Source organism: Trachypithecus francoisi, unplaced genomic scaffold (genome assembly GCF_009764315.1).
Source record: "Trachypithecus francoisi isolate TF-2019V2 unplaced genomic scaffold, Tfra_2.0 Lachesis_group16, whole genome shotgun sequence".
Taxonomy (NCBI): Eukaryota; Metazoa; Chordata; class Mammalia; order Primates; family Cercopithecidae; genus Trachypithecus; species Trachypithecus francoisi.
In genome coordinates this window covers 64,421,380-64,443,965 of record NW_022681461.1, presented here as the reverse complement: position 1 = coordinate 64,443,965, position 22,586 = coordinate 64,421,380, and the positions used below count along the sequence as shown (strand labels likewise).

The 22,586-nt window shown below is 39.8% G+C and overlaps 1 protein-coding gene and 1 pseudogene across 15 annotated transcripts in view; one reads left to right on the top strand and one right to left on the bottom strand.

Annotated features, from left to right (window-relative positions):
• The window catches only part of CNTRL (centriolin), a 98,600-nt gene extending 76,199 nt beyond the window's left edge, over nt 1-22,401 (top strand). For 6 of the 15 annotated variants that reach the window (XM_033237597.1, XM_033237604.1, XM_033237601.1 and 3 more), the window contains 18 exons: nt 2,690-2,820; nt 2,960-3,100; nt 3,203-3,329; nt 4,072-4,236; nt 5,277-5,436; nt 6,968-7,083; nt 7,166-7,383; nt 10,022-10,179; nt 11,169-11,242; nt 12,599-12,787; nt 13,201-13,426; nt 14,704-14,909; nt 16,510-16,650; nt 18,347-18,613; nt 18,778-18,840; nt 20,113-20,319; nt 21,603-21,715; nt 21,960-22,401. In XM_033237597.1, the coding sequence (XP_033093488.1) occupies nt 2,690-2,820; nt 2,960-3,100; nt 3,203-3,329; nt 4,072-4,236; nt 5,277-5,436; nt 6,968-7,083; nt 7,166-7,383; nt 10,022-10,179; nt 11,169-11,242; nt 12,599-12,787; nt 13,201-13,426; nt 14,704-14,909; nt 16,510-16,650; nt 18,347-18,613; nt 18,778-18,840; nt 20,113-20,319; nt 21,603-21,715; nt 21,960-22,002 (2,745 nt within the window). In that variant the 3' untranslated portion in view covers nt 22,003-22,401. Of the gene's footprint in view, nt 1-2,677; nt 2,821-2,959; nt 3,105-3,202; nt 3,342-4,071; nt 4,237-5,276; nt 5,437-6,967; nt 7,084-7,165; nt 7,384-10,021; nt 10,180-11,168; nt 11,243-12,598; nt 12,788-13,200; nt 13,427-14,703; nt 14,910-16,509; nt 16,651-18,346; nt 18,614-18,777; nt 18,868-20,112; nt 20,320-21,602; nt 21,716-21,959 lie in introns of those variants that run through there. The other 9 variants (XM_033237600.1, XM_033237599.1, XM_033237602.1 and 6 more) reach the window with 9 other exon arrangements.
• Nucleotides 21,476-21,638, bottom strand: LOC117099534 (annotated as a pseudogene).
• Nucleotides 22,402-22,586: the final 185 nt, after the last annotated feature.

Sequence of the window (22,586 nt, the reverse complement as noted above, 5' to 3'; positions counted from 1 at the left end):
TTTTATTTATTTATTTTTTTTTATTTTTTATTTTTTATTTTTTATTTTTTTTTTTTGAGACGGAGTCTCGCTCTGTCACCCAAGCTGGAGTGCACTGGCCAGATCTCAGCTCACTGCAAGCTCCGCCTCCCGGGTTCACGCCATTCTCCTGCCTCAGCCTCCTGAGTAGCTGGGACTACAGGCGCCCACCACCTCGCCCGGCTAGTTTTTTGTAGTTTTTAGTAGAGACGGGGTTTCACCGTGTTAGCCAGGATGGTCTCGATCTCCTGACCTTGTGATCCGCCCGCCTCGGCCTCCCAAAGTGCTGGGATTACAGGCTTGAGCCACCGTGCCCGGCCTATTATTCTTTTATTTTTTGAGACGGTGTCTCACCTAGGCTGGAGTGGAGTGGTACAATCTCAGCTCACTGCAACCTCTACCTCCCTGGTTCAAGCGATTCTCCTGCCTCAGCCTCCTGAGTAGAGATGGGGTTTCACCATGTTGGCCAGGCTGGTTTTGAACTCCTGACCTTGTGATCCTGCCTCGGCTTCCCAAAGTTCTGGGATTACAGGCGTGAGCCACTGCGCCTGGCCCGATAATATTCTTTAGACTACAACACAGAGGGAAGTTGGGGAAAAAAAGGAGTTACCTGTTATTGAGCCACTGCTATGGCTACGCATGGCCATTTTGTAAATGTTTCGTTTAACTTTCCTGGCAGCCCTGTAAGATGATGTTAGCTTGGTTTACTGATGTAGCTCAGAGAGGCTCATTACTGGCCCAGGGTCACATAGCCAAGGACTCTTTTAATTAGATGAGAATTCCAGGATGAAAAGAGTTCCTTACCCACATGAAACACCTCAGGAACTATTATTTTTATTTTGCTATTTCAACATGAATATATTTAAATTAAAAGCAATCTATTACCTGGGAACTAAATTGTTTATTAAAGAAATTCTGTGAGTAATTAAGAATGGAAAAAGTCCTTTTCTTTTCAGATGAGCTGTTCCTTCTGTTGTCATATGTTGGATTACTGTGAGAGAAAATAGATGTGAGCAGAACTAGAGGAAAAAAATATCACTGGTATAATAATATATAATAAGATATATTATTTTGATGATATATCTTCAAAATATCAGTGGTATATTTTGATTATATATTTTGGTATATTTTTGTTATATATTAACATATATAGGTGTATATATATATAAAATCATCAAAAGAAAATTGATGGCAGTGGTAGTAGGCAGAGGTAGTAAGTGAACCAAGGCTGATAAGTTCTTTCACCTTCATCCTCCCAAAATGACTCAGGGAGGCAGCTTGGTAAGGAGGAGGAGAGAGAAAGTAGTGGCGTTTTGTAAGGCGTTAAAACCTGACATAGAAGGAGACAAAAAACTATTTGGTGGCTTTTCTGGAATGCCTAGCGAGTTTTGTCCAGTGCTTTGCTGATGAAACTGACAGAAACAAGCTATCTGAAATGGAAAGACGTATGGTGAAATATGTAGCTCTCTGGGAGCTTGCCAACCCTTTTGCATGCACACAGATATTTAATAGACAAATTTAACATACGGACTCCTCTGGCTTTAGTACAATGGCAGACTTCAGTGTTTTTTTTTTTTTTTTGGCTGAAGGTGAGTCACTGCTCTATTTTTGGAACTTTTGATGTCATTGTTTTAAGCATCTTATGTTAGGCAGAAAAAGAAACCAAGTTGATTAAAAAAAAATGTGGGCCGGGCACGGTGGCTCACACCTGTAATCCCAGCACTTTGGGAGGTCGAGGCAGGTGGATCACGAGGTCAGGAGATCGAGACCATCCTGGCTAACACGGTGAAACCCCGTCTCTACTAAAAATGCAAAAAATTAGCCGGCGTGGCGGCGGGCGCCTGTAGTCCCAGCTACTTGGGAGGCTGAGGCAGGAGAATGGTGTGAACCTGGGAGGCAGAGCTTGCAGTGAGCCGAGATCACGCCACTGCACTCCAGCCTGGGCGACTGAGTGAGACTCCGTCTCAAAAAAAAAAAAAAAAAATTATGTTTTTACCAACTCTTATATAGGAAGATTTTAAACATTTGCAAAGTATTTAATGTTTGTGTTTGTCAGCCATAATTACATTATCACCAGATCAATGCATTTTTACTTCACTTGATAATGACTATAGAGTACAGCAAGAGTTTCTGTGTGGAGAGAATCTTGGTAAAATCACTTCATTACCACTTAGTTGGGTAGATAGTTTTAATATTTTAAATGATATAATAGTATTACAGATTATTTTGAAATAAAAAGCATCTTTAGTTCCACTACTTTCAAGTGACTGTTTTTATATAGTCTTTCTGTCTTTATTGACACGTGTAGTTTTACATAGTTGCTCTCACGGTGCTTATATCATTTTATTTTTCTCAGCCAACATAGTATTAACTTTCTTCTGTGTTGCTACATTGTCATCTGATCATTTTAAAGGCTACACAGTATTCCACTTTGTTAATGCATTATCACTTAGCCTATTATTTGTCAGGTCTTATATTATACAATGAGCATTTTTCTGTAGTAGTTCTTTGCTTCTGAATTATTTACCAAGAATTAGAGTTATAGTGAATGGACATTTTTATGTCTTTCTGTATCATCTTGTTTTCCAAAAGAGATGTACTGGTTTACATGGCCAGTAGCTGTGAGTGAGTATTGTAACTGAATGGCTTTTAATGACAGTTTCTTTTCTAGACAAAAAATGCTGTCGAAAAGTTCACTGATGCCAAGAGAAGTTTATTGCAAACCGAGTCAGATGCTGAGGAATTAGAAAGGAGAGCTCAGGAAACTGCCGTTAACCTTGTCAAAGCTCATCAGCAGCTAAGGTAGGTGGATTCCCTAAGCCGTTGATGTACACATTGAGATGAATGAAAAGTTTGCTTCTAAGGGGATAATAATTGGTTTATGATAAATAATGCATGGTAAGTCTACAGGACCTGGGGGGAATAAAGCAATGTGCTTTAGATTACTCCAGGCTGATGCAAAGGATTTGGAGCAGCATAAAATCAAGCAAGAAGAAATCTTGAAAGAAATAAACAAAATTGTAGCAGCAGAAGACTCAGACTTCCAATGTTTAAGCAAGAAGAAGGAAAAACTGACAGAAGAGTAAGTAAGTCCCCTGTAGGGCTACAAGGGGTTTGTGCTGGAAGACAGCTCTGGGGTTCCGAGTCCCTTAGTATCTGCTCTAGTGTTGCTGGTGCTTTGTAGGCTTCAGAAACTGCAAAAAGACGTTGAGATGGCAGAACGCAATGAGGATCACCACCTGCAAGTCCTTAAAGAATCTGAGACACTCCTTCAAGCCAAGAGAGCTGAGCTGGAAAAGCTGAAAAGCCAGGTATGGCAATAGACGCCTTGAAAAAACAACTGACACAGCACTGTATGATTATAAAAGTAATACATGTTTAATTGTAGAAAAGAATAAATGAGGCTATGTATTATAGTTGTTAATCATAAAGTCTGAACTAAATTTGAATCCCAACTCAATACAATATTTTTGAGTAAAAAAAGTGAGTCTCAAAACATGGTATACTCTATGATATCATTTCTGTTAAATGCCTTTATGAACACTTGTGGTTGTATTTTTAGTCAATACCAAAGTACAAAAGTGGTCATCTGATAAGGGGGATTCTGAGTATTTTCTGTTTTCTTCCTTTTGCATATCCGCATGGTCTTCTTTTTTTTGTAAACAAATACGTATTGTCCTTAAAATTGTAACAAGTTTTTAATTTTAAAAATGAATGCATTTTTAAAATCTCTGACTAACTTCCATCACCAAGGATGTCAAAATGGAATTAGGGTATAAAAATAAAAGTTCTTGGAAAACCATAACCTGAGAGATAATCATGATTGTCATATTGTTGTTCTTACTGTGATCACTGTGATTTGAGTGGTTTTAAGTATGTGAGCTCAAGGTTTTCATTAGGCATTTCACCCTTGCACTCCTTGCCTGGGTTTTCTGACTCTTGGGGGCTAGGCTATTAGCTCCTGATTTTACCTGACAACTAAATTATCTCCAGGTTAGCACGGAGGGCTGTATGGCCTTTGTCAAACTTACTCTTCCCTTTTCTTTAATACAGGTGATAAGTCAGCAGCAGGAGATGGCTGTCTTGGACAGGCAGTTAGGGCATAAAAAGGAGGAGCTGCATCTACTCCAAGGAAGCATGGTGCAGGCAAAAGCTGACCTCCAGAAAGCTCTGAGACTGGGAGAGACTGAAGTAGCTGAGAAGTGCAATCACATTAAGGTGTGTTTTTTATTAGGTTTTCTGAAGAGTCCTAGGACAGTGCTATAGGTTTACTTTGATGTATTTTCATTGCTTCTCCCCAAATGAAAATATAAATTCCTGAAATCTTGATTCCTCTGTAAAATCAATTTGTTATGTATCCATGCAGTGGCTGTCATGTGTAGTCCCCCATGTTGTTTTCTGAATATGCTCAAAGTTCTCCTGCCCCTGTACCTTTCTCATACCATTTCTTCTCCAGGAATTCCCTTTCTCCCCTATCACTAGCCTGATCTCACCTGTTTCTCATGATGCAGCTTCATGCCACCTCCTCTAAGAAAACTGGCCGGGTGCAGTGGCTCACACCTGTAATCCCAGCACTTTGGGAGGCCAAGGCAGGCAGATCACGAGGTTCAGAGATTGAGACCATCCTGGCCAACATAGTGAAAGCCCATCTCTACTAAAAATACAAAAATTAGCCAGGCATGGTGGCATGCACCTGTAATCCCAGCTACTCGGGAGACTGAGAAAGGAGAATTACTCGAACTCGGGAGGCGGTGGTTGCAGTGAGCCGAGATCGTGCCACTGCACCCCGGCCTAGTGACCGAGTGAGACTCAATTTCAAAAAAAAAAGAAAAGAAAACTTCTCTGACTTTTTTCTTTCTCTTGGAAGAAGGAGTTTCCTTCTTTTGAGTTTAGAAACAGTCTGCATGTTTCCTAGGGCATCTTAGCCTTTTGTGATCGTGTTTATGTTCCCTGCCTTACCACTCAACAAGGTGCTAAGCCCTTCCAGAGCAGGAGCCATGTCTCAGGCTTTTCTCTCTATAGCACATTGCCTTGCTTATAGTAATGTTGCAAATATATTTAGATGAAGAGAATATGTTACTTTATTATATAGAAATAGGTTTCTGCAAAATATAATGCTGTTCTTGACATAAAAGGCAAAAATGAGCTTGTTTCCAAATTAGAATTTCTATGAAATAAAACAATAAATAACAGAACTTATTTTGAAGTAATTTTCATTTACAGTCACAGGAGGGGATAACTTTTTTTTTCAAACACAGGAAGTAAAATCTCTTCTGGAAGAACTGAGTTTTCAGAAAGGAGAACTGAACGTTCAGATTAGTGAAAGAAAAACTCAGCTTACATTTATAAAGCAGGAAATTGAAAAAGAGGAAGAAAATCTTCAGATTGTTTTAAGGCAGATGTCTAAACATAAAACTGGTAAGTTTAAAGGAAAACAATCATACAAAGTTTGAGGTTGGAAATGTCTGTGTATTACAAGTCACAGAAAAAAATAAGAAATGGCCAAACTGTAAAGTTTAACCTTACTACTAATAAGCAAAGAAAGCAGGTTATAAAAGGCATATGATGTTATTTTCTGCCATTTTAATTGATAAACTTTATTTAAAAGCAAAATAATCATGCTCATTGCTGATCAGAGTGTGCTGAAAGAAGAGCACGCACAGTCTATCAATTGAGATGTAAACTGGAACAATCTCCCAGTGTTTCAAGACTCTTAAAATTCACACCTGTTGAACCAGTCAGCCCATTTCTACTCCTCCAGAAAGGGCAAGTATGTACATCACAGCAATATTTATAATGACAAAATTTGGAAACAGGCTGGGTGTGGTGGTTCATGCCTATAATCCCAGCTCTTTGGGAGGCTGAGGCAAGAGGATTGCTTGAGCCTAAGAGTTCAAAACTACCTGGGCAATGTAGTGAGACCCCATCTCTACAAAAATATTCAAAAATTAGCGATACACATTGATGTGCACCTGTAGTCTCAGCTATTCGGAAGGCCAAGCAGGGAGGATCCCTTGAGCTTGGGAGGTCAAGGCTGCAGTGAGCTATGATTATGCCACTATGCTCCAGCCTGGGAAACAGAGGAAGACCCTGTTTCACCACACCGCCTGCAAAATTGGAAACAGATGACCAATTTAAAAGTCATATTTTTAACATTTAATGACATACAAACATGCCCATGAGAAGAATGAAAAAAGTGGGTAAAAAATGAATATGGAGTATGTAGTCCCAGTTTATTTTAAAATGTGTGAGAGTAAGTGTGTGTGTGCGCACGCGCATGCATTCTTGGAACATCAAAATGCTATTGTAATAGTGATTTGGGGTGGTGAAATGATGGTGGGTTTTTATTTTTTTCTCTTACGCTTTTTTTTGTATTTTCTAACTTTTCTACAATAAGCAAATATCTCTATGATCAGAAAAAAAGTTAATATTTAAATATTTGTATTTCAAAGGCCAAAAAATTGTTATGTAAATCTGTCTGTATTTCAAAGTATTTTTAACTTATTTTGATCAATTTTATATAAAATGCTTTTAGTTGATTCTTTTATGTAGAAGCAAATGCTTTGGAACCAGATCTTCGTTAATTAAATGTTTTTGTTAAAATGTTTGTTTATTTATTTATATAGAGATGGGATCTTGCTCTGTCAACCAGGCTAGTCTCAAACTCCTGGGCTCAAGCAATCCTTACACTTCAGCCTGCCAAATGGCTGAGATTACAGGCGCGTGCTGCTGCACCTGGCTTGTTAAAATGTCTTAAACAAATTAAATAGTATGTAACAATACTTTTAGAGAATTTTTTATTAAGAATAAAATTAGCACCATTAATTCAGCGCAACAGAATTTTAAAAATTATCTTGTATTAGTCAATAGCATTGTTTTCTGTTTCATTTTGTAAATGTTTTCCAAGTTCATTTAATATCATGGACCATGCTTTGTTTCTATCCCTTAGAACTAAAGAATATTCTGGACATGTTGCAACTTGAAAACAATGAGCTACAAGGTTTGAAGCTACAACATGACCAAAAGGTATCTGAATTAGAGAAGACTCAGGTGGCAGTGCTAGAGGTAATGAACAAAACCAATGTACCCTTAAGAAACTGAGGTCTTTCTCATGTAGGATGTTTGAGTCCTCTTTTATCTGATTTAGGAGAAACTGGAGTTAGAGAATTTGCAGCAGATAGCCCAGCAGCAGAAAGGGGAAATAGAGTGGCAGAAGCAGCTCCTCGAGAGGAATAAACGAGAAATAGAACGAATGACTACTGAGTCCCGAGCTTTACAATCGTGTGTTGAGTGTTTGAGCAAAGAAAAGGAAGATCTCCAAGAGAAATGTGACATTTGGGAAAAAAAGTTGGCACAAACCAAAAGGTGAGAGCAAGAACAAATAAGCTTGCAGGATCACTTCTTCAGGCCAAGACATTATAAACATGCTAGAAAAAATTTGGAAAATAGAGAAAAGGATAAAATACACCACAAACTTGGTATCATAATACATTTTGCCAGTTGCATTGTTTGGTGAATTTCCCTCTAGCTTTTTTTTTTTTTTTCCTCAAAAGCATTTTTAAAAAATCTATTGTGCTTTTTTTAAGTAAAATAATACATGCTGGAAATAAATGGAGATATATATCTTGTTCATGGAGCAGAAGACAGCATTGTTAAAGATTTAGTTCTCTTCAAATTGATCTCTAGATTCAAAACAGTTACAATTAAAATCTCAATAGCCTTTTCTTGTGGAAATTGATAAGCTGGTTCTGAAATTATATAAACCTAGAATCGAATTATTCTAAGACCTACAATAGAATTTATACAGTCTTTTAGGTACGACACCAAAACAACTTTTAGAAAGTAGAACAAAAATTTAGGACTAACACTACCTGATTGCAACACTTTTATAAACCTGTAATAATCAAAACACTGTGGTATTAGTATAAAGATGAACACATAGATCAATGGAATAGAATAGAAAGTCTAGAAATAAACTGACATATATGTGAACAACTGATTTTGATGAAGATACAAAGGCATCTTTTTCAGTAAAGAAAAGATAGTCTTTTAGAAAAATGTTGCTGAAACAATTGGATATACAAAACCAAAAAAAGAACCTCAATTCATACCTCACTCTGTATAATATATAAATAATAATTTAAAATGAGGCCAGGCACGGTGGCTTATGCCAGTAATCCCAGCGTTTGGGGAGGCTGAGGCAGGAGGTTCACTTGAGCCCAGGAGTTTGAGACCAGCCTACGCAATTAGAAAGACCCTGTGTCTGCAACAACAACAAGAAAAATTAAAAATAGCCAGGTTGGGAAGTTGAGGTGGGAGAATTGTCTGAGCCTGGGAGGTTGAGGCTGCAGTGAGCCATGATGATACCACTGCACTCCAGCCAGGGTGACAGAGTGAGACCCTGTCTCAAAAAATATGTATATATACACATATTTATTTTTATGTTTATATATAGGACCATAATCATATATGTAAAACCTAAATATAAAACTTCTAGAAGAAAACATAAAACATAGTAGAAAACTTTTGTGACCTTGGAGTGGGCACAAATTCTTGGTATGACACCAAAAGCATGATCCATAAAATAATAAATTGATACAATTAGACTTCAAAATTTAAAACATCTGCTCCTCAAAAGACACTGTTAAGATATGTCACAGATTGGGAAAAAATATTTGCAACCCATGTATCTGATAAAGGACTTGTGTTCAGAATACATATATAAAGAACTCTGAAAACTCAATAAGAAAGTAACCCAGTTATTTAAATGGGCAAAAGATTTGAACAGACATTTCATTACAGAAGATAAATGGATGGCAAATAAGCACATGAAAAGATACACAGGATCATTAATCATTACGGAAATGCAAATTAAAACCACAGTGAGATATCACTACACACCTATTAGAACAACAGCCATACCAAATGTTAATATTAACCAGCAACTTTCTTTTTTTTCTTGAGACGGGAGTCTCTGTCACCCAGGCTGGAGTGCAGTGGCTCACTGCAAGCTCCGCCTGCCGGGTTCATGCCATTCTCCTGCCTCCGCCTCCAGAGTAGGTGGGACTACAGGCACCCGATACCACCCCCGGCTAATTTTTTGTATTTTTAGTAGAGACTGGGTTTCACTGTGTTAGCCAGGATGGTGTCGATCTCCTGACCTCGTGATCCGCCCGCCTTGGCCTCCCAAAGTGCTGGGATTACAGGCGTGAGCCACCGCATCCGGCCGGAAGTTTCATACATGATTGAGGGGCATGTAAAATGGTATTAAGTAACTATTTAACTTTGGAAGACAGTTTAACAGTTACTTAAAAATCAAACATACGCCAACCGGAAGATCTAGCCATTCCACTCCTAGGTATTATATTTATTCAAGAGAAATGAAAGCATATTTCTACACAGTATATATACTAATGTTCATGACAGCCTTATTTGTAATAGCCAAAGACTAGAAATGACCCAAATGTCTATCACCTGGTAAACAGAAACAAATTGTGGTATATCCACACTGTAGAATACTACTCAGCAATAAGAAGGGAATGAAGTATTGATACACACAACATGGATGAATCTCAAAGTAACTACGCTGAGTGAAAGAAGCCAGACCAAAAGCAAATTCACACTGTATGAGTCCCTTTATATACTACAATACATGCTCATGCATGTCTGCTATATGGACAGATCCTACTGTACATACAATCGTTTTCTACTTTTTTTATTGTCACAGCTCCATTTTTATCAGATTTTTGCAATTCTGAATGTTATCCATGTTTTTAATCTATGATTTTTATAAAACTTCAATTTAATGAGTCATTTGAAAAAAGTCTCCACTTAGAAAGCTGATAAGATTTTGAAAATGAGTTGTCTTAAATTTCGTGAAGATTTATAATCTTTTATAATTTCCATAACTGTATGTTGTGAAAGGATAACACTGTTCCTCAGTCATCTCCTGTGTGTGCTTGAATATTTTATATTTGACAGTCTGACTTATTCTCTGTGGTAGGGTTTTAGCAGCAGCAGAAGAAAATAGCAAAATGGAGCAATCAAACTTAGAAAAGTTGGAATTGAATGTCAGAAAACTGCAGCAGGAACTAGACCAACTAAACAGAGACAAGGTGTCACTGCATAACGACATTTCAGCAATACAACAGCAGCTCCAAGGTATAAGGCAGCAGAACAGTGAAAGTGTGATTTCGTTGCCCTTTGTTACTTTCTTTGTTTGATTTTTCTTATGGCAGAAGTAATTCCTGCTAAGGAGCATGGAGTTTCTTTGTAAAATTAGATTGTGGTAATGGTTGCACAACTCGGAAAATACTAAAAGCCTTTGAATTATACACTTTAAATAGGACCTAATATGTGAATTTTATCTCAAAGTCAGTTTAAAAAAAAAAAAAACCTAATTCATCTTCCTTAGAGAACAATTTTAAAACATAGTAAAAAGAAATCAAAATTGCTGTTTACCTCACTCCTCATAGATTCCTAGTAACAGTTTGGTGAATATCCTTCCAGATTTTTCCTAGGGGTGTGTGTCTAGTTTGAAAAGCAAAGATGTAAATAATGAAGATTTTAAAATTATCAAATGTTTATAAATATAATTTATTTAGAAATTGCTAATTCTATCTAATAATATACTTGTTGAACATTTTTTATGTCCTTGATATTTCATTTTCTCATTTAATCCTCATAACATTTTTATGAGATAAAAATTATTTTACTCATTTGTAAATAAGGAAACTGAAGCTTAGTTTTCTTGTGACTGCTTAAATGAGAAGTGACTTGCTAGAGGTCACACAGCTAGTTGACAAAGCCAGTATAGATATAAAATTTATTCCCAAATTGCCTTCATGAAAGGTTAAGTTTCTATTTCTACCAGCAATGCAGAAGGTAGCTGTTTTTAAGCTATGCACCTAACATTATCTGTAATTTTTTTGTTGTGAGATTTTGAACATGAAAATCTTTAAAAACCTGAGCTCCAAGCCCAAATGTGGATTGTGCATATAACTCTCTTTTGGCCTTTAATGAGATAGTGTGGCATAGTCATACATGTAACAGAAGTAAGCGTAAAATAACTTCTCTACTTTTTGGGAATGCTAATGGGCATCTGTATGTACGTATGTATTTCTTATTTCATGAGAATGTCATTTCTGTAGAAAAACAAGAAGCAGTAAACTCACTGCAGGAGGAACTAGCTAATGTCCAAGACCATTTGAACCTAGCAAAACAGGTAAGGTTAACAAATGTAATATTCTAGTAGTATACTGAGGGTATGCAGACAATTGGTTTAAATAACAAAGAAATCAAGTAGGCTGGTTCCTCTTCACAACAGCAGATACTGTAGGACCATTTATATAACATAACCATCACATAAATAAAAGTTTTGGTGGAGAGCAGTGGTTTGCTAATTTATTTTAGCCTTAGAACTCTTGATACAAACAAAGTTTTACTCAAAGCTAGTAAGTAGGGTGGTGGCTAGACCAGAGCCCAGCAGCAGTCTCTCAGCAGCCCTTCTTGGGGCTTCAGGGACCAGATGGGTCATCTGTAATCCATGGCACAGATGAGGCCTTTAAAGGCTGGGCTTAGATTTGATTACTCCTTGAGCCATAGAGTAACTGTCAAATCTGGGCCTCTATCTTGTCAGATACTGAATATAGCAGATTTTTGGCCCTTGTACTTCTAATGATTTTCTTAAAGGGAATTCAGTGTTGTCCTGTGAGACTAGTGCTGTAATTCAGAGCACTTCAGGCGAGTTCTAGACCTTAGTTTCTATTATGTAAATTAAGAGTTATGCCAGGTGCGGTGGCTTGCACCTGTAATCCCAGCACTTTGGGAGGCTGAGGCGGGCAGATCACCTGAAGTCAGGAGTTCAAGACTAGCCTGACCAAGATGGAGAGACCCCATCTCTACTAAAAATACAAAATTAGCTGGGCGTGGTGGCGCATGCCTGTAATCCCAGCTACTCGGGAGGCTGAGGCAGGAGAATCACTTGAACCCGAGACCTGGAGGTTGCCGTGAGCTGGCATTGCACCATTGCACTCCCGCCTGGGCAACAAGAGCGAAGCTCTGTCTCAGAAAAAAAAAAAAAGTTACATTAGACACAGGCTGGGTATGGTGGCTCATGCCTGTAATCCCAGCACTTTGGGAGGCCAAGGCAGGTGGATCACTTGAGGCCAGGAGTTCGAGATCAACCTGGCCAACATGGTGAAACCCCATTTCTACTAAAAAGACAAAAAGTTAGCTGGGCGTGGTGGCATGTGCTTGTAGTCCCAACTACTCAAGAGGCTGAGATGGGAGGATTGCTTGAACCTGGGAGGCGGAGGTCACAGTGAGCCAAGATCGTGCCACTGCACTCCAGCCTTGGCAACAGAGCAAGACTGTCAAATAAATAAATAAATTAATTAATTAATTAAAAGTTGGATTAGACATCTAAATTCTCTTGTACCTATAAGTTTATTGAGATAATAAAGGAAATAAACTTTTATGCCTCTCATTCTGTCAGACTTAGTAGATACTGGATTGGCACCTGGCCACCTCTAGTAAAGATGGCTTTATTAGTAGTTTCCACTTGTTCTTTCACCTAAAGGACCTGCTTCACACCACCAAGCATCAAGATGTATTGCTTAGTGAGCAGACCCGACTCCAGAAGGACATCAGTGAATGGGCAAATAGGTTTGAAGACTGTCAGAAAGAAGAGGAGACAAAACAACAACAACTTCAAGTGCTTCAGAGTGAGATTGAAGAAAACAAGCTCAAACTAGTCCAACAAGAAATGGTACTACACATTTATGACTTTATATAAAAGAAGCATTTTGTGGCTCATGTGAGCCTATTTTTCCCCTGGCAGAAAGCTGCTGAGAAATATCCCCCATGAGACTGTGTGTCACTTAACTGCCCTGTGTAGCCATGGGTGGCGTTTACACCAACTATGTGACTTAGAGACCTTTAATGATCATAGAACATCGTCCTGTAAAGATATTTAATGGCCACGTGCCATTTGCTGCTTTAATCCCCTCCTCACATGCTGGCCAGACAGCTTCCCAAGCCCTCTTGATCACCTCTGTAATGGAATTGTCCCTGTGGGCTGTCTTCTACTTTCTTTTGAACTGGAATCTGTCTTATGTCCATGCAGGTTCTCTGGGACACTATTTGTTGTTTTATGACTAATCAAGATTATTCTTTATTAAGATGTTTCAGAGACTCCAGAAAGAGAGAGAAAGTGAAGAAAGCAAATTAGAAACCAGCAAAGTGACACTGAAGGAGCAACAGCACCAGCTGGAAAGGGAATTAACAGACCAGAAAAGCAAACTGGACCAAGTGCTCTCAAAGGTGCTGGCGGCTGAAGAGCGTGTTAGGATTCTGCAGGAAGAGGAGAGGTGGGGTGAGAGCCTGGAGAAGATGCTCTCCCAAACTAGTATGTATTCTGTAACTTCTCACTGGGAGATGGGCTATGGGTTGGCTCTGCTGGTTGTCTTGCAAAAGTATTTAAAGAGATCCAGACCCCAGCCAGAGCCAGGAGAGGAAGCAGGAGAAGTTAAAGCAGGAGGTATGATAGCCCTGTGAAAGATGAGGAAGCAGGTTCAGAGAAGAGATGTGATCCTGAGACTGACCAGAAAGTCCTTCCTTGCTCGTATTGTCTCCTTTGAGAATGCCATCTCAAGAAAGTGGAACATTCAAGTGAATAACTGCCAAAAGATACTCTTAAAGGATATTACCTTTGAGCTTTGGGAATAATGATCTCCTTCATCTCAAGGGTCAAAAAAAATCATATTAACAGTTCTTCTGTCCAGATTTGGCCTGGTGAATGGTACCAGAATACAGGTGTTTGATTTTAAGTCAGTTTGTTCTCTCTTGAACCATATATAAATGAAGTTGACATGGGAATCCAGGGTAAATGATTGTTCTCACATCAGTAAATGGTTTTTCTCTTTCTTAGGCTCCAGGGTTTAATAATGCTTGAAAAATGTTGTGGGCTTGGGGATCTGAAAGGGTTATTATTCCTTTTTCCCTGGGAACTCTTGATATACGCAGACCCAATCATTTCATTATTAAAATGAAACTTAAAAAAAATATGTCCAGTTCTGATCATGCCAGAGTTGTTGAAAAGTAAAATCTGGGTGATAAGAAAAATATCTTTTAAATGTCACTTTTATTTTGTAAGCATTGTCTGTCGAGTACTCACTATGTACCAAGTGTTTGCATACATGATTCTAAGTGAACATCAGGAAATGTATTCCTCATTATAAAATGGGGCTCATGCCAGTGTAGGAGGCAGCTCCAAATCCTGTGCACTTTCCACTGCACTACCTCCTCTGGAAGGACGTTGTACTGGTGTGTCTCCCTTTATGAAAATCAGTGTTTATAAAAAACATTTCATCTGTTCCACACACTTCAGGATTGGTGCTGGGTTTCCTCTCACTGGTCTCAAAGAGTTGAAAGAGAAGATAGTAGCTGTCTGTCACTCTGGGATCAGTCTCTCCAGGAACCAATTACTTCAAAAGGCACCCTTATCTGGGTCTTTTTCTGGGCCTTTGAAGTGTGGGTCAGGGTAGGCTTGTAAGACTTTGTAATGGAGGAAAGCACCTGCATGGGTCGCATATCACCATTATGCATCTGCCACAAGGGAAGGGGAGCTCTGCCCACAGTTGGCTCGGGCTCTTTAGCTAAACCAACTGCAAATGCTCATTTCAGAACGGCAGCTTTCAGAAAGGGAGCAGCAATTGGTGGAGAAGTCAGGTGAGCTGTTGGCCCTCCAGAAAGAGGCAGACTCTATGAGGGCAGACTTCAGCCTCCTGCGGAACCAGTTCTTGACAGAAAGAAAGAAAGCTGAGAAGCAGGTGGCCAGCCTGAAGGAAGCACTTAAGATCCAGCGGAGCCAGCTGGAGAAAAACCTTCTTGTGAGTACCTGCTGCCGTGGCAGTTTGTGAGGAAATGATAAATTTAAAATTTTAAACTGCAACACCACTTCAACATAGAGAAAATAAATTACCCATCAACACAGTCCTGAACCCAACTGTTGTTATTGGTGTATTTATGCATCATTTGTCCTTGAAGCTGATGGTAAGTTTTACCTGGGACAGGGGTTCAGCCTCAAAGGAGCTCTGGCTGGCTGGGGAGACTGTCGTGTGAACAGCCATTATCAGCACAAAGTAGAGAGCACGTTCTGCCAGTGAGCCTCAGTTTACACCTCCACTGGCGGGTGGAGGGGGTATTGAAGAAGCCTTCTCTAGACGTTTTTTTTTTTTTTTAGATGGCATCTTGCTCTGTCTCCGAGGCTAGAGTGCAGTGGCGTGATCTCGGCTCACTGCAGCCTCCGCCTCCCGGGTTCAAGTGATTCTCATGCCTCAGCCTCCTGAGTAGCTGGAACCACAGGTGTGCACCACCACACCCAACTAATTTTTGTATTTTTAGTAGAGATGGGGTTTCACCAGGTTGACCAGGCTGGTCCTGAACTCCTGACCTCAGGTGATCCACCTGCCTCAGCCTCCCAAGGTGCTGGGATTACAGGTGTGAGCTATTGCGCCCGGCCCATAGATGGTTTATTTTTATTTTTATTTTCAAGACAGAGTCTTGCTCTGTCACCCAGTCTGGAGTGCAGTGGCATGATCTCAGTTCACTGCAACCTCCACCTCCCAGGTTCAAGCAATTATCCTGTCTCAGCCTCCTGAGTATCTGGAATTACAGGCGCGTGCCACCACGCCTGGCTAATTTTTGTATTTTTAATAGAGTGGGGTTCACCATGTTGGCCAGGCTGGTCTCGCACTCCTGACCTTGTGATCCATATGCCTTGGCCTCCTAAAGTGCTGGGATTACAGACGTGAGCCACCGTGCCCAGCCAGTTTTATTACACTGCTGTAGTCAGTGCTTACAAATTTTTCTCATCCTACCCTTTTTGGCCAACATTAGCTTTAATCATTATCCTAAAACCAGGAAGCTCAATCTACCATGCTTTCGTCCTTGAAATAAATTTGGGAAGTGACACTCAGATAGGTCAGAATAATTTATGGTGGATGGAGGCAGCTGAGCAGCAATGGAACTGTCAAGGGTATGGATTTTTCCAGTACCCTCTGGAGGGATTAGTGGAGCCCTGTTCTATGAAAGGAACTTTTAAACCATGTGTGTCTCTCAAAGGGGATACACTTCTAACTAGTGATAGGCCAGCTCATCATACAGATGGAATGTAGATGTCTCACATTTACCTCTACCAGTAACCCTGTGATGATGGCTATTATTATTCTCATTTTACAGACAATTAATGAAGACTCAGAAAGGGTTAGTAGCTTATTATCAAAGGTGATGCTAACAGGCTCTGACGTGTAGATACTCCCAGCTGTATTTGATCTGCCAATGAAAGGAAGATAGAATTATCCCCATTTGACAGCTAGCGAAGCTGAGGCCCAGATGGGGAATGAAGTTATAGAGCTAGTGAGTGTGTAAGCCAGCAAACCACACCTCCACTTGTTGGATCGCAGAGTTATTTTCTTCCTCCTGTGCTAGGAGCAAAAACAGGAGAACAGCTGCATGCAAAAGGAAATGGCAACAATTGAACTGGTAGCCCAGGACAACCATGAGCGGGCCAGGCGCCTGATGAAGGAGCTCAACCAGATGCAGTATGAGTACACGGAGCTCAAGAAACAGGTGTGTGCCCAGGAAGCCCAGCTGGCCAGCCTGGGAAGAGAGGACTCACTGGGCTCAGGCAGATTGTATTGTTTTTAATATCCCTTCTATAGTAGTATAGAAAAACTGATTATAAGAATGTTCTTTAAGTCAAATCTGGTTTTTTAGCCTTAACATTTAGATATGCACCTCCACTATTTGTTAAAAATATACTTTCAAAATTCTCTTAAATTTGACAAGCTCTTAAAATGTTAGTTTTTCAAGGAAAAACAATAATTCTCGAGCATCATATTTCATGTCCCAAAGAACTACGTTGAAATGTTAGATTTTATGCCATAAACAAGTCTATAGGAGCCAAAACCTCCCCTACCCCTTGAGCAAGAAAAGATGGTCGAGGGGGAAACCTTTGATATCACATAATGTAGCCAGGCAGAGAGTGTTAAACCAGCTCATGCCTGGACTGGTAGAGTCTCTAATCCTTGATGTCTCTGGTGTCCTTTAGATAAAGCATCTGGGCCATCCCTGAACTCTAGCAGGGGCTGCTGTGGCCACTCATTTGGCCCTGCTATACTTAGTCCTTTGGATGACCCCACGTGGCCATTCTAGTTTCATCTGTGCTTCCAGTCCCCTGACGCCCCACATATACCTACCATTTGATTCAAGAAAAAATAACTAAAAACAATTATTTAAAGACCACAAGCCCTTAGTGATTTTGCCTTTGCAAATTGGGTAAGGCAATTAGCAGTAGGTATAAATCTCATTTTCACTAAGCTGTATATGGGGTAGAGCCACATAGAGTAGTCTCAGGCATCAAATGCAATTGGTAACACTTTAAGAAACCTCTAGGCTGGGTGCGGTGGTGCATTCCTGTAATCCCAACACTTTAGGAGGCCAAGGTGGGTGGATCGCTTGAGCTCAGGAGTTCAAGACCAGCCTGGGCAACATGCTGAGACCTCGTCTCTACTAAAAATACAAAAAGTAGCTAGGTGTGGTGGCATACACCTGTAGTCCCAGCTACTCAGGAGGCTGAGGTGGGAGGATTGCTTGAGCCTGGGAGGTTGAGACTGCAGTGAGCCAAGATTGTGCCACTGCACTCCAGCCTGGGTGACAGAGCAAGACCCTGTCTTTAAAAAAAAAAAAATGTATATTGCTAAAGCCACCATATTCTTCACTTATAAAATTCCAGCATTAGCATTTATAATCCAGATCACTTATGACTTATTTCAGTAAATGGCCCTTTTCTCATTTGTGGCTTACTCTAGTTGCCAGTTGGGTGCCACTGAGGTACTTCATGTAAATTCTCACTTAGTTTTCACATTTCTGAGCAGAAGTTATTTATCTCCATGTATAAATGAGGTCATGGAGGATCAGATGTTAGCCAACTTACCCTAAGTCATACTGGTAATACTGGAAATGAGACTGGTAACTAGCTTTGTCTGACTCCAAAGAGATTGTCTTCTATAGAGAAATTCACCTTCAAGGAACTTTATGCACGTGCCTTTTCTAATGAAAGCTGTTCCAGTGAAAATGCCAATAAAATAATTTATTCAGTAGCTTATAGATTCTTGAGTATCTGAAAAATCACAAGTTTTTACAGTTCTAGTAATTATAGTAGTTGATACTTATAGATCTTTAAATACGTGGCACATCATTCAGCTCAATTCCAAGTAAGTCTGAAATTTTATACAATGATATTTGACACCAACTCACTGTTTAGATGGCAAACCAAAAAGATTTGGAGAGAAGACAAATGGAAATCAGTGACGCAATGAGGACTCTTAAATCTGAGGTGAAGGATGAAATCAGAACCAGCCTGAAGAATCTCAATCAGTTTCTTCCAGAAGTACCACCAGATCTAGAAGCTATTTTGGAAAGAAACGAAAACCTAGAAGGAGAATTGGAAAGCTTGAAAGAGAACTTTCCATTTACTATAAATGAGGGACCATTTGAAGAAAAACTGAACTTTTCACAAGTTCACATAATGGTAAGGGTTTATCCTGCTATTCTCTGGGTTCATAGGATTGACCACCTCCCCCAGCCAAGCTGAAACACAGATGTGGGGGTGCTGGGGTAGGGGAGGGAAAGGCTGGTTAGCTTCCACTTGTAGCAGCAGTGGTATCTGATATCTCCATTTTCCCTCTGAGAAAGGATGAGCACTGGCGTGGAGAAGCACTCCGGGAGAAACTGCGTCACCGGGAAGACCGACTCAAGGTTGCCCTTTAAAACAAACAAAAACCAGTATGAGATACTGGGCACATTGGGGAGGGGAGGGGAAAGTTACATTTACCTGATGCTTTCACATCCATGCTGTTGCAGCACTGCCGGCAGTGTCAGGGATGGCATGTGTCTGAAGCTCTGAGGAGTTGGTGTCACACAGTAAACGGCAGTCAGTGTTCAAAGCAATGACTTGTGTTGACTCCAGTGTTCTTTAACCTATGTAATGCTGCTTTACCTCAGCTAGAACGGATAGAATCTAAGTATTTGGGACAGGAAGTAGAAACACAGTGATGAACTATAAGGTTATCATAGGCCAGCGATGGCAGGAAAGATTTGGGATACTGGAAAAGTAGGCTGAATGTCAGTTAAGGAATTGTTTGGCTCCGAACATGTTGACTTTGAAGGCCTTGTGAGATACCCAGGGAAGGATATCTGTCTGTAGACAGCCAAAAATAGGAGTCTAGGATTACTGATCAGTATTGACCTAAAGATTTGCGAGTTAAAAGTATAGATGGGAGGTTACATTTATTTGGGGGGAATGGCTATGTAGACAGTATGGGGTGAGAGAGTGCAGTGCTATAGTATTGAGTGGAGCCCTGTGATGTCCAACAATAGTCTCCAGCCATGTGTGGTTATTTAAATTTTAATAAATTATAATTAAGTTAAAAATTCAGTTATTCATTTGCCACATTTCAAGTGCTCAATAGCCACATGTGGCTTTCTATATTGATAGCCAGAGGTAGAACATTCCCATCATTGCAGAAAGTTCTGTTGGACAGCGCTGCTATAGACTTTGAGAGAATTTGATTATAGCAGGGGCAAAAGCCAAAAAGTAGTATGAAGTTGAGGATTAAATACCTAGTGAGTTTATAGACAAGAAACTAAGGCTTAGGAAAAAAAAAATACATAATCAGGAGACACTCCAGGTGTCAAGTATAAACTAACTGATCTCAGTCATAACAGAGAAGGAAAAAAGAGATGAGGCAATAATTTAATGGAGAAGCAAGGGATACAGAAATCCTAAGCACTGCTAGCATGGAAAAAACGGGCCAAGTGAAAGGCCCAGTTAATGACAACACAGAAAAGTAAAGGTTTATGCTCACTAAGTATCCACCTGGCACCTCCTACGATTCTTTTTAAAGATGAACATTTTCAACAACCATTCCTGTTAGCCAGATTTGCCTGTCAAGTGTATGTGAGGAAGCTGAGCTGTAGTTCTGGTGCATTTCTTCTGTGTCAAACCCTAAGTCTTGTAACACTTTTCAGGCCCAACTCCGACACTGTATGTCCAAGCAAGCAGAAGTATTAATTAAAGGAAAGCGGCAGACAGAGGGCACTTTACACAGTTTGAGAAGACAAGTAGATGCTTTAGGGGAACTGGTCACCAGCACCTCTGCAGATTCAGCATCGTCACCCAGTCTGTCTCAGCTGGAGTCTTCCCTCACAGAGGACTCTCAACTTGGACAAAATCAGGTAAGCAGCAGCTCTTTTTAAAAACAAAACAATAGCCTGGGGTTGTTTGTTGTTGTTGTTGTTGTTTTTTTGTTTTTTTGAGACAAGGTCTTGCTTGGTACCGTCACAGCCCACTGCAGCCTTGACCTCCCAGGCTCAAGCGATCCTCCCACCTCAGCCTCCCATGTAGCTGGGACTACAGGCACACACCACCACACTTGTCTTAGCAAAGACTTGGTAGAGGTGGATAAGCTGATGGCTTAGGAAACAGACTACAACTGCAGATTGGATGACCTGGCAGGGATATAGTTAATTCTACTCATGTCCTCCACTTCTGGATTTATTTATTTTCTACTCTGTCAATATAAAGAGCTTAGACCTGTGAGGCCAATATGAGTCCTAGTTTAGTCTGTCTCCCTGCATTTTGTAACTTCCATTTAAGAAGTTGGAATTCAGACCTCTTAACCTAGGGTCTATAAAAACCCTGAATTTCAGAAAGGTTTTCTGTGCGAGCTTAGATAAGGTTAATAAGCATTTAAGAGGAGCATGAAATATGCTCCTGGAACTGGTAAGCAGTAGCACACGTAACTGTCAGAGATAGGTAACAGCTTCCATTTTCGAGTGCCTATTGTGTGCACATAAAAAACTTTATATACATTATCTAATTTCTACATCCTTGGAGGTAGGAATTATCCCTTTATATAGATAAGTAATCTGTACAAAATGATACATGATTTGCTCAAGGACATAGCAAAGGACAACAGTAGGACTTACGGGCTAATCTGTCTTTACCACAGAGCAGTATATTTTAATGGTGGAGCTACAAGGAGCTTTCAAAGACTGTTGCCTTTTTAATATGCCCAAGGTGGGCAAGTGACTTACCCTAGGTCACACAGCTAATTAATAGCAGCAGGGCCATCTGAATATGATTATCTGTGGTGGGACCCAGTCAGGTAAAGGCCAAAATCATCATGGGCCTCAGGGCAGGGTTCGAGGAGGAGTGTGAGAGGCACTGGGCATTGAATAGGGAAGCTTTAGGGATAAGATAGCTCAGAGTAGTGGGAGAAGAGTACACAAGGGCTTAAGAGCCAGGTTCAATGACCAGCTCAAGGTGGCAGCCAGATTTATTTAGGTGCTTTAAAGGCAACCAACGCACAATGGGTAGGGGCGAGACTGGTAGAATTATTTAGAAGTCTGGGGTTGTAATCCAGGCCTATGTGGGATAAAAGCCTGAACTAGTTAAAAGTTAGGGGGCTGGCTTCTGAGCCTAACACTTTATTTCCCTTCTTTTCTGGTAAGAATAGATACTACACTTGATCTTAGCCAAAAGGCTGAGAGCTCCTTCCAACATTATTTCTACAAGGTCCATCAGAACCACTAGACAGTTACCGGCACTGATGCCATCCCTGCTCACTGGGTAAATGTTAAGAGTGTTTTTTTTTTAAACTAGAACTTTTAATTGGAGGATCTTGAATTTTAGCAGTTTTAAGAATAACTTTTTTTCTCTCAGAATTTTGTACACTGGTTCATCTTAAAAGACATTTTTACAAAGAGGTACTCAAAATATGTAATTTACCTATAAGCCATCATGCCATCACTTAGTTAAGACTGTTTTTACTGTTTCAAAAATTTGATTTATCCTTCCTTCTGTCTTATTGTAGGAAAAGAATGCCTCAGCCAGATGAGGAATACTGTCTTGTGTAAATATATTCAAGGAAAGCACCTCCACTACCTCACTGACTTCATAATTGGAATGTCACTTTTTTTTTTTAATCAAGATCCAGTGAACTAAGATTCTGAAGCTCCACTGTAGTTTATTTTGCCTGTACCATTAATGCCAATGTTTTTATAAATAACTTGTACATAGTACATATGGGAATAGTTGCATATGGGAATTTAAACCATGTGGCTGAGCCTTTTTGTTTGTATCTTTGTAACTTTTTTTTTTTTTTAAACCAGTGATTTTAACTGCATAGCTGAACCTACAAACTGGTAAATCTTATTAACAAAAAGAATGTACTTAAGGCCCTCTTTATTTATAGTGTCATTTTTGAATTTTGCTTGAAATCTATTTTTCATATGAAAATAAAAGGTAACAATCAACTTGGGTCTGTCCGCTGACGTTACACTTCACAGGTAATTCTATGGAAAAGCTGTCAAGTTTTTACCTTAATTCCAAGTAAGTAAGCTTTCAGGTGGTTTTCTTTTACCTGGAGGCTGAAGTACATTATACTTATCAATGAAGGTTTCATCATTTGGAAATACATCAATTATAAAACTATTATGCT